This window comes from Micromesistius poutassou (assembly GCF_964030765.1).
Source record: "Micromesistius poutassou genome assembly, chromosome: 14".
Taxonomy (NCBI): domain Eukaryota; kingdom Metazoa; phylum Chordata; class Actinopteri; order Gadiformes; family Gadidae; genus Micromesistius; species Micromesistius poutassou.
This window is the reverse complement of record NC_140284.1, coordinates 6,661,448-6,674,717: the sequence shown is the minus strand read 5'-3', so window position 1 is coordinate 6,674,717 and position 13,270 is coordinate 6,661,448. Positions and strand designations below refer to the sequence as shown.

Sequence of the window (13,270 nt, the reverse complement as noted above, 5' to 3'; positions counted from 1 at the left end):
GTCCGCTGGAGCCCCGCTGCCCGCTGAACGCTGCCCGTTGCCCGGGGTTGTCTCCCACCGGAGCCCCGCTGCCGCGGTAGCGGGGTTTCGGCGGGCAGCGCGACTCCGGCGGGAGACAACCCCGGGCAACAATCGTGGGCAACAATCCCTTTTTCCTCCATTTCGCGGTTCAGTCTGTACTTAATATTGTCGTGGAAGTGGAAGAACCAGAGGCGTCTGAGAACCCAACACAGTCGTTTGAGATTCATAATATCATCTGGAGGCGCAAACAGCTTTTGACCATGATAATATATATATTATATTATATAGATATCTAAATATAATATGATATGGTATGGTATGGTACCGTGGCTGCAAGCTGCTCAGGGCCACACCTCCACCCACCACCTTGACCTGCCTCTAAAAACGGCACGTTTGTGCAGAGCTCATTGTGGGACTGGCTCGTAGTGGCTGTAACTCTGCACCAAGGCTGAATTTCTTGAACGTCTTCAAGTACTGTATTAGGGGCCCACTAACACCTATATTAAAGCATCCATAAAATAGCATGCCATGGGACCTTTAACACAAATTGATTCATTCAGAGATGCGAGGTAAATGGACATGCACTCAGGTGGTTCAAAAAGCATCTCCCAGAGCCAGGTAAATCTCCAGTCTGAATTGGTATGGGCGGATGGTGAAGAAGTCACACCTATAGGGTCTGATTTACCCAGGTAAATCTCCAGTCTGTATTGGTATGGGCGGAATGGTAAAGAATCCACACCTATAGGGTCTGATTTAGACCATACAACGTTATATGTTGTTATCTTGACAATTATAGAAGCAGAATCTAATCAGAACTGGTGTGAGCATTATAAATGTGTGGTCCAATGAGGTAATCATGTTAGCTTTGATGACCAATCAGGGCATATTTTCCATAATTGGTTCAGGGTATTAATCACAGGTTTAAAATACAACGCTTCTCAATGGGGCACAAACGTAGCACGTTTTCTTTTGGTTTAGTTAAAATATTGTGCTCTTTGAATCGTCCTTATAGACAAGTTAATGACGGCAGAGAAGAGGATTGCTGACGGACTTCAAGATGAAGTGGACAGTGGATTAAGTAGTGTGCCTCACACCAAGGCCAGTAAGGATGGCATGACATGATAAGAAATAAGACACAATAATAAGGCACTCAACTCACGACAACAGAGGAATGGGTGCTGGATCCTTACTGTAGTAAATATACAAAAGGACAAGGACAACACTCTGATTTGCCTTTTTAATACTGCATTTTCCACATGCCCCACCATACTGCAGGGTGTTTTGTGACTTTCAGAGAACACACTGGCAATATATCAAAGCATGATCGTTGGCCTGAACAGCACTTAAAAAACAAAACTAAAACAGCCAATCTTGCAATCTATTTAGGCTTTTGGACACTACTATGCCTCTTTGATTGCAGGCACACAAACAAGCCTTCGTGGAAGCAATTATTCTCGTCACATTATGTGATTAGGTTATTTTTAATGAAAGACCTGTGATATTTTTTAATGGATGACCTCTGATATCGGCCAATAGCAAATTAGCTTTTACCCCTCTCAAGAGATGCGTAGTCTTATAGCTAGTCTACTGTCTAGTCAATTCACCCACAGTGATGATAGCACACTTTAGGCTATTTTTTCCCCCAGTGTCTGCTCAAAACTGCCTTCTGTGAAAATTGCTGTATAAAATGTCTGACAATTTTCAGCTTGTCAAGATCACAAGCCAAACAATCCTTTTTTTTAATCCATATTTGTAGTCATTCTAGAGGCGAGGACAGCCCCACATAAATTATGCAAATAAATAATAAGTAGTATAGTTCATTCATATGTTCTTTATTGAGTATATTAAAGAGTGCGTCTGTGTGTGTGCCATAATATCCATGACAACAAAATAACAATAACAGAAGAGGGGGCACCTGAGGAAGAGATTGAAACAACAGTTTTTCAGTTATTCTAATTATTAATTTCAGGGGCTGTGTCGGGTGGGTTCCAGCATTCTAAAGCCTTCTGGGGATTGATCATCCATCTATTCTTAATAAAGGGCTAGATTACTCCCAATACGAGATGGTCTCCAAAGAGGAAACAATTGGTCAGGCGGTGTTAGATGCTGGCTTGGTTAACTATTCTCTGCCTCAAGCGAAGAAAAATCTTTCTTTAAAGAGATTCAGGAGAGGACAGCAGCTGAGTTCATCTTTGGCATTTGTTTTAGTTTGGCTCAGGTCGACCATGTGGCACACATGGAGCTCTATCGACTATATTTTGGTCATAAGTTACACTGTTGTTTGCTCAGCCAAAGGGTGCATTTTAACCATGTGAATGTGTGATGAACGTCTAATTGTCCCAATTTCTGAGCCGGAACCAAAATTTAACTAGATTGTGATTTGTTTGATTAATTTAATATGGTAGGACATGAAGCCTCCATTATTGATAACAACATAAAAAAGACTTAGTGTACTAGTGTGGCATTAGTGTAGAATCAATGTGTAAGTCAGACTATATAATCCAGCCCCCCCCCCCCCCCCCCCCAAACCTGTGTTTCATATATATTTTTTATTATGGAAAAAGGCCTGGCAGCTTTGAATGGAGATTTCATTAACTTTCACTACAAACAGCAGAAAGAAAGAAGGACTGAGTTGCCATTAGAGGTTTTTAATTTCCTGTGTGTACCACCACTTCAACAAAGAAACCCATGTCTATTTCCAGAGTGTTCCTATCAATATCGTGGGTTTGAAACCTTTTCAAAGGTGAAGGGGACAAGGTCGGTGCTGTCAACCTAGATTGTTTGTATGCTCAAGACCTACTCAAGTGAATCACATTTTCAAGCTTGTTCAAAATAGATTTTTTTCTCACTTTGTTACTCATCCTACAGTGTTTACTACGCCCTCTGATAAATCATGCTACATTGTACCAGGATTCGAGAATCATTTTCTACTCAACTGGTCTTTCACTCTTCTGTGTGTGGGAGGGTTGCAGATGCACCAGTGATGGCATGTGTGTATTTTCTGCAGCTATTTCTCTAGGTTTCTCTAGGTGTTGCACCCAAACAGAATATGAATAATGCTTATTCTTTACCTGCTCACCCACCCAACCTCCCCCTCAATAAATACCCCAACCTCGATCTTTCTTGGTCTTTGTTCCGTCTCTTTTTGTATTTAGCTCCAGGAGCGAGACTGATGCAGCGACTTGCAGCGAATCTCAATTCAACAATCATCATACTGAAAGGTGCTGGCGGTAAGATTTGAGAAGAGAGCAAGATTTTGAAATTAAACAACTTTACTTGGATTCCCCAAACCAATCAAGGAAGTGATGCCCCCATTGGTCGGAAATTAGTAGGGAGCGGTCTGAAATCAAAATTGTCTCATGCAGATGAGACATTAAACTACAAATCTAATAGAACGAAACACAAAACTAATAATAAATTGTAAATAATAGAATGAAACAGTCAATATAGTCAATTTATTACACAGCTCTTCTCAATGCTGTGGAACGCTCCGTTCACTTGCATGGGCCTTCCCGACTTCCAGTGGTGAATTATTTTTCAATAATGACTATTGCTAAGCATATAATGACCGCTGTCAAGGAAAGTGGATTTTTTTCACGTCTTTCATATCACTCTGCAAGTAGTCTGGTAACTTATCAACCCCAGCGTACTCGGTTGCTAAGCGACGTCAATGAGATTTTTTGGGGAAAAAAAGATTGAGCTTCCAACTATGACATAACAACCAACAGAGTCAAGGTATCTGCTGAGACCAGATCATCGTGGAAATGTGCCTTGAACTTGGCAGAAACTAAGTTCGTCTTTTATGTTTATTTTCAGCTATTTCTTTGATATTTATCATAAGCCTTAGAAAAAATTGATGAAAAAAATACTTTTTTTCACTGACAAGCCAGCAGCGGCGGTGTGCCGCTGCTGAATGCATATAGGGGAAACACTGGGATTACATAAATTGAATTCCACGGTAAAAGATACATGTTATCTTATCTTAACTTTTGTATCATATCCCCATGACTAAGAGTCTGCCTATCTAGTCTGGAATATTTATGATATCACTTTTATTTATTAATGTTGAATACATTTAAATCCAACCCTTGTTAGATCTACATCCGTTTCCTCCCTCAAAGTCATCCAAGCTGTATCGCTGAAAACGCACTATAAAGACTCTCGTTGAGCTTCTGCCTTCAAATTTTTAGCTTCTGCCTTCGATTTTCTTTTATTGCTGTCTGAGACTGAGCCCTCTGTCGACCAGGGTTGACATTTGTATGTCCCATGGCACATGACACAACCGATGTTAGGGTTATCTGTGAGCTTGAAAGGTAGTTCACAATATAATATGTGAAACAAGGGTTTTTTAAAGCCCTAATATTTAGTCAAATGGAAATGTGGAAATCCAACACAAGTTGCAGCATCCTCGGGTGCTTTCTGTGGTTGGTGCTTTCAGGTTGTGGTTTCCTTGCTTGATGCTTCAACACATTTTTGTTGTACAAGAAGAAATAACAACAAAAGTTGTTATGAATTATGAATATTTCAGGAGTCATAGCTGATTGCAAAATCAAAATATAGTTATAATGCAGGCTGGCTTGGTTCTGTCTTCTACCGAAAGTAGGTAGAAGGGGACAGATTGACTTTGCTATACCACTATTTCATGATTACTGACCAACAAATTATATTTGATAACAATACGTGTGTTCATGATAAATGCTAGGGATTGACTTTTAAGAGAGAAAAAATATATATCTATAGCTTATCATTTTAACTTAAAGTTTTCAAGACATTATCAGAAGAGGTGAACTTGAAGACATTAGACAAGACATTATCGGAAGAGGTGAATAGGAAAAGATTGTGTGGATTTGTGAGATGATACTTATGACGTTTAGAATGAGAGATGATGATAAATTAAAGGTATAAATCATGCAGAAGCACTTCAGCCCTGAGCTGGCACACAGTGTGGACATTAAAGTGTCAATTTATCTTGATATATTGTTGATCTTAAACCCTAACATGACCATTGTATGTCAATTTGATAAGTTGCTTGGGATATGTGGTAATTACTTTATGGCGATGACGAGCCAAGGTTAAGGCAAATATAAAGTGATGTGCATGCACAGTATTTCTAGCTAATGTCTATCACTACGCAGTATCCCCATGCAAAAAGATGCATTTACTGGCCTACTCCCATGGTCTGAGGAAGTATACAAGAACATTCCAACAGCAATGTTTGTCTGTGTTAATAGTTTTTGTCTACCCTTTGTTTGTTTTGCATAAAAACTATGCAGAAATGTCTCTCAGTCTATTTTAAAGTGACTGCCAGTCTATTCAATCGTTATTATGCCACTGTAACTCCCCCGTTATCGTACGTACAAAGGGTTCTGGTGAAAAACTTCCGGCATACACTATAAAACACTTATCTACAAATTGAAAATCAATTATTTTTAATGTAACCAAGTCAAACATTTGTTCCCTTTCCACTTCCATCCTTGGTAAGTCAAGTAAAGTCAATAGTATTTTCATACCTCGTAATCACAGTGTGATTGTCTCAAAGTGCTTCACAGGCCATAACGCTAACTCCCCAAAGAGCAAGCTAATCTCCTTGACTTATCAAGGGAAAAACCTAGAGAAGGAACGCAGAGTAGTGGGATCCCTCATAGTATGAGGGATATAGTATAGTTGCATTTCATGCAAACATTTTAAGCACAATTTCCTTTTTGAAAATATGGTTTGAAAGATAATGGTGCATCATGAATGTTGGTAATCCTAAAGCAAAGTTGGTAAGATATTCAACATGTTATGTGCCAAGCTGTTAAATGGTCATATAACTCATTGGCTAATAAAGTAATTGATGAGTTGTTCCAACAGCACATTGGTAATGGTATTTTGGTATTTTTTGAAGGCCAATATGGATCTAGGAAGCCCACGTTCTAAATCAGTTGCTGGTAATGCAACAAAAAGCAGCAAAAAATCAAGAGTTTGTTTATGTTTTTCATAATTATTTTGCATGTGTACAGGGGTAGTCCAACAGAGTAGTGCTTCAGTGGATTATATTGAGAATTGAAGCCAGGTTCACCCTGTTTTGACTTGGTCTGTGTTATACTGCCATTTCAAGAGTGGCAGCTCTATTACATTGGCCTCCTGGGGAGACTCTATGGGACTCAAGCTCAAGGCTGGGAAATGGACTGCCTTTGAATAGATTAGGCAGCATTAAAACATATTTTGTAATGAGGACGCATTCATGCACCCGACAGTGCCAATAACAAAAGAGGATCTAACCACTTGGTTTCAAATGCATTTGCCTTAATTAAAGTCTAGACTGATACAATATGTTTCGTACGTTTAGTAATACCTGTATTTATCTGTGCAGTAAAACATGAATTTCAAACATGAATTGTGCGTTAGTCCATCATATGTACAGTCACAGCGCATGTTCCATAACATGTTCAAACCAAAACCAGGGTCTTGAGAAGCTCAAATGATATGATATGATATAGTACTTCATTGTCAGCCGGGCAGAAATTTGTCTTGCGACCCAGCAGCCATTATATGCATAGAAACACATATACACATTACACACAACATAACACAGTGAAAACAAAACAAAAATACATATATAGACACATGCAGATGAGAGCAATGTCCACCGCTGAGCTTACCTATGGCTAAGCTGCTGATTAAGCCTTAAGGTTGACTGATGGACAAAGGACTTCTTTAGTCTAACCTCATTGTGTGTTGGAACACTGTATCTCCTTCCTGAAGGTAGCAACCTGTATTCTCTATACAACACATGGCTGGTGTTTGAGGTGATATTCCTTGCCAACCTCAGAATGCTGTTATCATACATAGAGGTATACAGACTATGAAGTGGTTGTCCGACAATCTTTGAACAAATGCTTAGTTGTTGTAGCAGTTGTGACTTTAAGGCTACAGACAGACATCCATACCAGGTGGTACTACAGTACTGAAGAACACTCATAATCACAGAAGTGAAAAACAAAAGAAGAATCCTTCTACTAGCACCAAAAGAGCTCAGACGGCGAAGGAAATAGATTCTTTGCCTTGTTTTCTTACACACTGATTCAATCTGATCTTTCCATGACAGAAGATGGTCTATTACTACTCCTAGGTATGTATACGAACAGACCTGGTTGATCTGTTCACTATGAACAGCAATGGGGGATCTGTGTATCTCTAGTGGTGCACCAAAAACAATCTCCTCCTGTCTTTTTTGTGTTAATGATGAGAGCGTTGTTATCACTCCATTCGACCACCTTATTTACTTATTTACGTTGGTGCAGTCCAGGATCACTGGAACTATTTAAGAGAGAAATTAAAACTGTATCATCAGAGTACTTTAGAATGTGTTGGTCTGGTCTGTCGGTGCGACCTTCAGCCAGACATTCTTCAGTACGACAGCTATCAGTATAAAGGGTGAAAAGTACAGCTGAGCTTACACAACCCTGAGGAGCCCCAACATTAGTAGTTAATGCTGAGGAGAGGGTTCTGTTCACTTTCACCCTCTGTACTCTATTGGTAAGAAAAGAAGCATACCAGTGAATTAAATATGGATTCAGTTCCAACTGTACCATCTTTGACACCAGTATATCAGACTGAATTGTATTGAAAGCTGAAGAAAAGTCTAAGAACAGCACCCTTGCATAATTTTCATTAGACAGATCTAGGTGTTTAGTGATTAAGTGGATCAGTGTGACAACCGCTGGTCCAAATCATAATTGTTCAATAGGCCTCCTTAAGGGCTCATAGGGAATAGTTTTTGTTCACTGGTTATATTTTGTTTTACATGAATGAATTCCCTGGGATTATGTTTATACAGCACACTACTTTTGTTTTGTTTCAGCTAAAATATTAGTGTGAGACCTGTTTTGTATCCCTATTAAATTAACTGGTGCATATCACCATGGCAGCCATGTGACATAGTTAATAACATAGTAGGTTTTTTTCTTGGAAACATATTGCATTGTTGGGACAAATAATTTATGGATTGTTTTGTATTAGTGGGTGTCTTTGTCCAAAGAAAGCCACATTGTTGCAAATCCCCAGGGTGACCTTCAGCCAATATTTATGAGGGAAGTGAATAAACACAGGCCTAATTAAAATTGTGGGAGTGTATGTGGTAGGATAAACTGAACTCTGTAAAACATTTTTTGGATAAGATTAATAGCCAAGGAACTTTTTCTATGAAAACATTTTGACACTATTAATTAGAAAAAAACGTGTCTTTGCACAGCATCTAAGATCTGCTGCTTATTTTAGTACTCACTCTTTGTAATAAAAATTAGGTTTAAGATCCTCTTCTTTGTCTCAACTTTAACACTACGCTTTTGATTAGACGTTGGCAACTTCTGTTGAACATTTTGTGGCTCGTGACACAACGACATCGGTAAAAAGAACAAAAAAAAAAGTGTCTATGCTTGTTGTTCTATTCAATGGCCATTTCACATTACCACCCACCTAACATCTGCCACCCCCATCCTACCCCTTACCTAAACTGACCAGCATGGTGAGCTCACTCAAAACATGGCAGCAACATAGTTTGCTTCTCTCTTCCATCACTGCATTAGATAACTTTTAGTGTTTCTATAGCAACTGTTCCCACTCATGTCTTAAGAATGCTGAGCAATACTAGAAGGTAAGGAATGAGGAGATCAACAATGACGGTCACGCCTAGGACTGAGAGGTAGCGAAAAGAGTGGGCAGGGATGCCCACTCATAATTGACAGCAGCTCTCAGGCGAACTCCTGTGGGACCTTCTTTATAGACTCCAGAATAGAAAACAAATCGTTACCTTGAAGAAAACCTAACAATGGCGAACAAAAGAGGCATTGGGAAACAATTTGAATGAGATGTTAAAGAACAAAATACATTTCAATTAAGCGTCTCTTAAAATCTGTCACTATACTTAACGCTACATTTTAAGCAATCTAATGGATTCTTATCTCTATACACTATGTGGCAAATACATGAACACATATACGGTGGATTCAAGTTGTGTCCTTGTCGTTGCCCATGTCTCCATCTGTGTTGTATTTCTAAAAGATCCCAAAAAATAAATCGGACCTCTTGCATAGGTCTGCACGCAGAAAAAAAAAGTACTTACCTCCCTTTGTGTCTTGGGGCTTCCTTCAGATGTTATCCCTCAACCTGCCTCTCTTTCTCCGACACTGCAGCTCTTTGGCCTGGAAGAGTGACAGTGGGTTCATGTGATGGCGGAGCTTGTAGAGAGAGCATACTGGAGCCAGCAGAGCTGAGGGTCTGTGATCCAGTGCTGAATCCACCACTGGCAGGGGAAACTGCAAAGCCTTAATAGGTACCGCCCAGGAATGCTAAGTTAACCTGTATATAAAATTTCATTAAAGGACATATATTTTTTTTTATACATGGTTGGATAAGCCGTTCTGGGCTTTAAACCTAGAATACAGCCCTTTCCTACCAAATTATTTTTCTCAGTCTCTTTTCACGTCTTTATCCCTGAAAGCTGTCTCTATGAGACTTTGGCCTTGCATGTTTGAGCCGAAGAGCAGGAGGATTCATGGTTCTATTTATTACATCTTTTTTGACCAAATTAATGTTTAGAAATGATAACAGGTCACAGATAACCGGTTCAAGGAGATACAGACTGTGGAAAGCTTGTTTTGTTGAATGCAAAAAGAAAATACACTTGAGTCTCTTTACCATCTAATCCCCGCTGTCCCTTTATCCCTTCTCCCAGCAGGATGGACAACCCCAACTGCACACTAGAGACGCTTGCCTCAAACAGCTGTGTCAGCTATGACTCCCTGGACACCGCTGGAACACCTCCTAAAAAGATCATGCTTACCCTGACGCTGTCTGTGCTTGCTGTTGTGACCGTCGTCATCAACTGCCTGGTCATCACCACCGTCATAGTGACCCGCAAGCTGCACCACCCCGCCAACTACCTCATCTGCTCCCTGGCCTCCACGGATCTCCTGGTGGCCGTGCTGGTCATGCCCTTCAGCATCATCTACATCCAAAAGGAGATCTGGGTCATGGGCCAGATTGTGTGCACCATCTACCTGAGTGTGGACATCACCTGCTGCACCTGCTCCATCCTCCATCTGGCCGCCATCGCCATCGACCGCTACAGGGCCATCACGGACGCCGTGGAGTACGCTCGCAAGCGCACCGGGACCAGGGCGGCGGTGATGGTGGCTGTGGTGTGGGTGCTGTCCATCCTCATCTCCCTGCCCCCCTTGCTCTGGCGGCACTACAGTGGCGACACAGAGCAGGAGGACCAGTGCATCATCACCTACGACCATATCGCCTTCACCCTGTACTCCACGCTGGGGGCGTTCTACATACCCCTGCTGCTCATACTCATCCTGTACTACAAGATCTACCGCGCGGCCCAGACGCTGTACATGCGGCGGGAGGCCAGCCGCGCCAGTCGCTACTCCTGCATGACCAACGGGAGCTCGATACCCTCCTCCTATCCCGCCGGCGACGGCAGCCCGTTGCCCCAGAGCCCCGTGGTGCTGCAGGACAAGTCTTTCTCCGACCCGTCGACCGAGGAACGCGACCGCGACCGCACACGCGCCGCCGCCAAGGCCTGCCGGAGGAAGTCGCGTCGGACCGAGTCGCGTCGGAGCGAGTCGTGCCGCAGCGAGTCGTACCGAGGCGAGTCCCGACGAGGAACTTTCGGTCAGGGTCCTCGGATCTCGGGCACGCGAGAGCGCAAGGCGGCGTCCACGCTCGGCATGATTTTGGGTGCGTTTGTCGTCTGCTGGCTTCCCTTCTTTGTCAAAGAGGTGATTGTCAACACGTGCGCGTCTTGCAGTATCTCAATGGAACTGGCTGACTTTCTGACATGGTTGGGCTACCTGAATTCTCTTATTAACCCGCTTATCTACACTATCTTTAATGAGGACTTTAAAAAAGCTTTTCAAAGACTGCTTAGATGCAATCATTACTGATGGACTCTTCAGCGCAAACATACATAAGTGCACGCCTAACTCGTAGAGGGTTCTGGTGAAAATAATCGAATGATAGATGAGATATTGTCACAATGTGTCACTTTTTAAAGACTAAATGATTGGTGCACACTTCTTCCCAACACACATTTGGTCGGTCATTCCAAATAGCGGGGGCTCGGTGGTTGAGCTCTGCAGAGACATAGTGACAGATAGAAATCCAGACTTCCAATTAATACACTTAAAGATCTCCTCAAAGTTAATTGAAGTCTGTTCAGACATCGATCCTGGGAGAATTTAAGTTAATTCAAGTGGGATGAGACATTGTCAGGCCAGAGAATTGGAGGAATTGACCATTACCAACCAATTTTAGGGGATCTAGGCAAAATCAATAAACCTCATCTCAAGGTTTTGAAATTGCCAATCATTACTTGTGTTCAAACTTTCTCATGTTCATATTGGTTAGGAGAGGTTATAGTACATGACTAATGTCTTTTTTAACATTTATTCAGCTTTGTTGGAGAGTGAGCAACGTTGAAATACATTATGATTGAAATACATATGATCTTGTTGGGACATTGTATAGAATCGATTTTGTAATTCTGCAATACTTAAATCATACGTCATACTGGAGTCATTTAAATTCCTCTAAAAAGTCATCTTTCGTTGAACAGTGTTTATCAAGGAAAAAGTATACTAACATTTTTTTAGAGTGAGGGAAAAAGTTTTTGTACAGGTTAGAAGATAACATAATATATGAATATGGATGACATACTTGCGAGTTTAGAGAGTGATAACAGCAAGTGTATAGATTGCATTACCTGCATACTTCCTATACTGCTATACCCCCTAAAGACACTTTGGTTTTCACCGGCCCCTTCACCACGATGGCTGACCTCAGATTAATGAATGTGAACAAAACACTGGTGGAGATGTATTCATTACACGACTCCCACTCAAAGCTCTTGAAATAGAACTATATATCCCATACAGCGTCCAAACATGTGCAATAGACACATGAGTGAGTGAGCTGGAGGGCCAGCGATGCAGGGTAAATTCCAGACCGCAATATATCACTCTGCATCTTACGTCCCTGGTTAAAATAAAGTATTTAAATACATAAATATTTATTTTTTATTTATTGAAGATATATTGGACCAGGTTAGCCTAATTGAAGTACTAAATATTCTTTAAGGAGTACTTTAAGGAGGTATAACTTTGAAATGAATGGTTGTGACTATTACCATTGCTACCAAATCTTTACATGTCATCATAAGATGATGAAGAAGATGAATTCATTCTGCACTACGTTAAATAATGTTCATTTAAAACATTGTATTGTGGCGCCACACACTGGCTACGAAAGATATTGTTTTTGAATTATGGTAAATGGAAAATCATGAATATAAGTACTTTCATATAAGTGTGTTTAAGCGAGTGCCTCCTTTACTGTAGTTTGAAGATTATTTGTATTAAAGTGCCATGGTATGTACATGTCCTATCAAGATTGATTCTGATTTGTTCTTTCTTCATTGCTCTGATTTTTCTGGACACACACACACACACACACACACACACACACACACACACACACACATGGGGGACCAAGTGGGTAACAGTAAGTGATGGCCACAATAAAACATTTTTCAAAATGCTATGTCAATTGAGTTTGCATTGGAGGAGAGTATATTGCATTGAACAATTTACGTAAAGGCATAAAGACAATGTATTGCAGAGTCCTGGGCCAAAGGTAGTTCCACTGGTGGGTCACGGCAAGAAAAGGTTTGCAAACCCCTTGTCTACAAAACTATTGTAGACAATTGATGGTCTCCTCGGGCCTTCAGAATACATTTCTTAAAGGTGGAGTGGGATTGTAAAATCGAGTGGTGTCTAGTTGATCAGACTCAGCAGAAGTGTTTTAATAAGTGTATTATCCCATGCAATTAAGAATTGTGTTTCGTTACCTTTGAATGGGCCCTTTATAGCTACATAGGCAGCGGGTCCCCTATCCCGGAGTGCGCCATATTGAACTGCTGTTCAACATGTACACATCTACAGTAGCCTTGAATGGACTAACCCTAACCCTAACTGCTAGAGAGAGGACGTGTTTTTACTATGAATTATTACCGTGTCTGACTTTAATATAGTTTCAATTACTAAATACCTTAATATAATTAATACATCTGTCAAAGAGCCTCATCACTTGACTTGGCTAGTCAATGCTGTCGTTGACAATGATCATTTTGGAAGCTTCCCCTACGTCGTTGGGAGTGGCGGGGTGATGGGGCGGTATTCAGTAGATTGCAACTACA

The 13,270-nt window shown here is 41.0% G+C and overlaps 1 protein-coding gene across 1 annotated transcript; it reads left to right on the top strand.

Annotated features, from left to right (window-relative positions):
- Positions 1-9,743: 9,743 nt before the first annotated feature.
- On the top strand, positions 9,744-10,961 carry htr1fa (5-hydroxytryptamine (serotonin) receptor 1Fa; the record flags this gene model as incomplete). Its single annotated transcript, XM_084478207.1, has 1 exon — positions 9,744-10,961. The coding sequence occupies one exon, from the start codon at positions 9,744-9,746 to the stop codon at positions 10,959-10,961; it is 1,218 nt and encodes a 405-aa protein (XP_084334333.1).
- Positions 10,962-13,270: the final 2,309 nt, after the last annotated feature.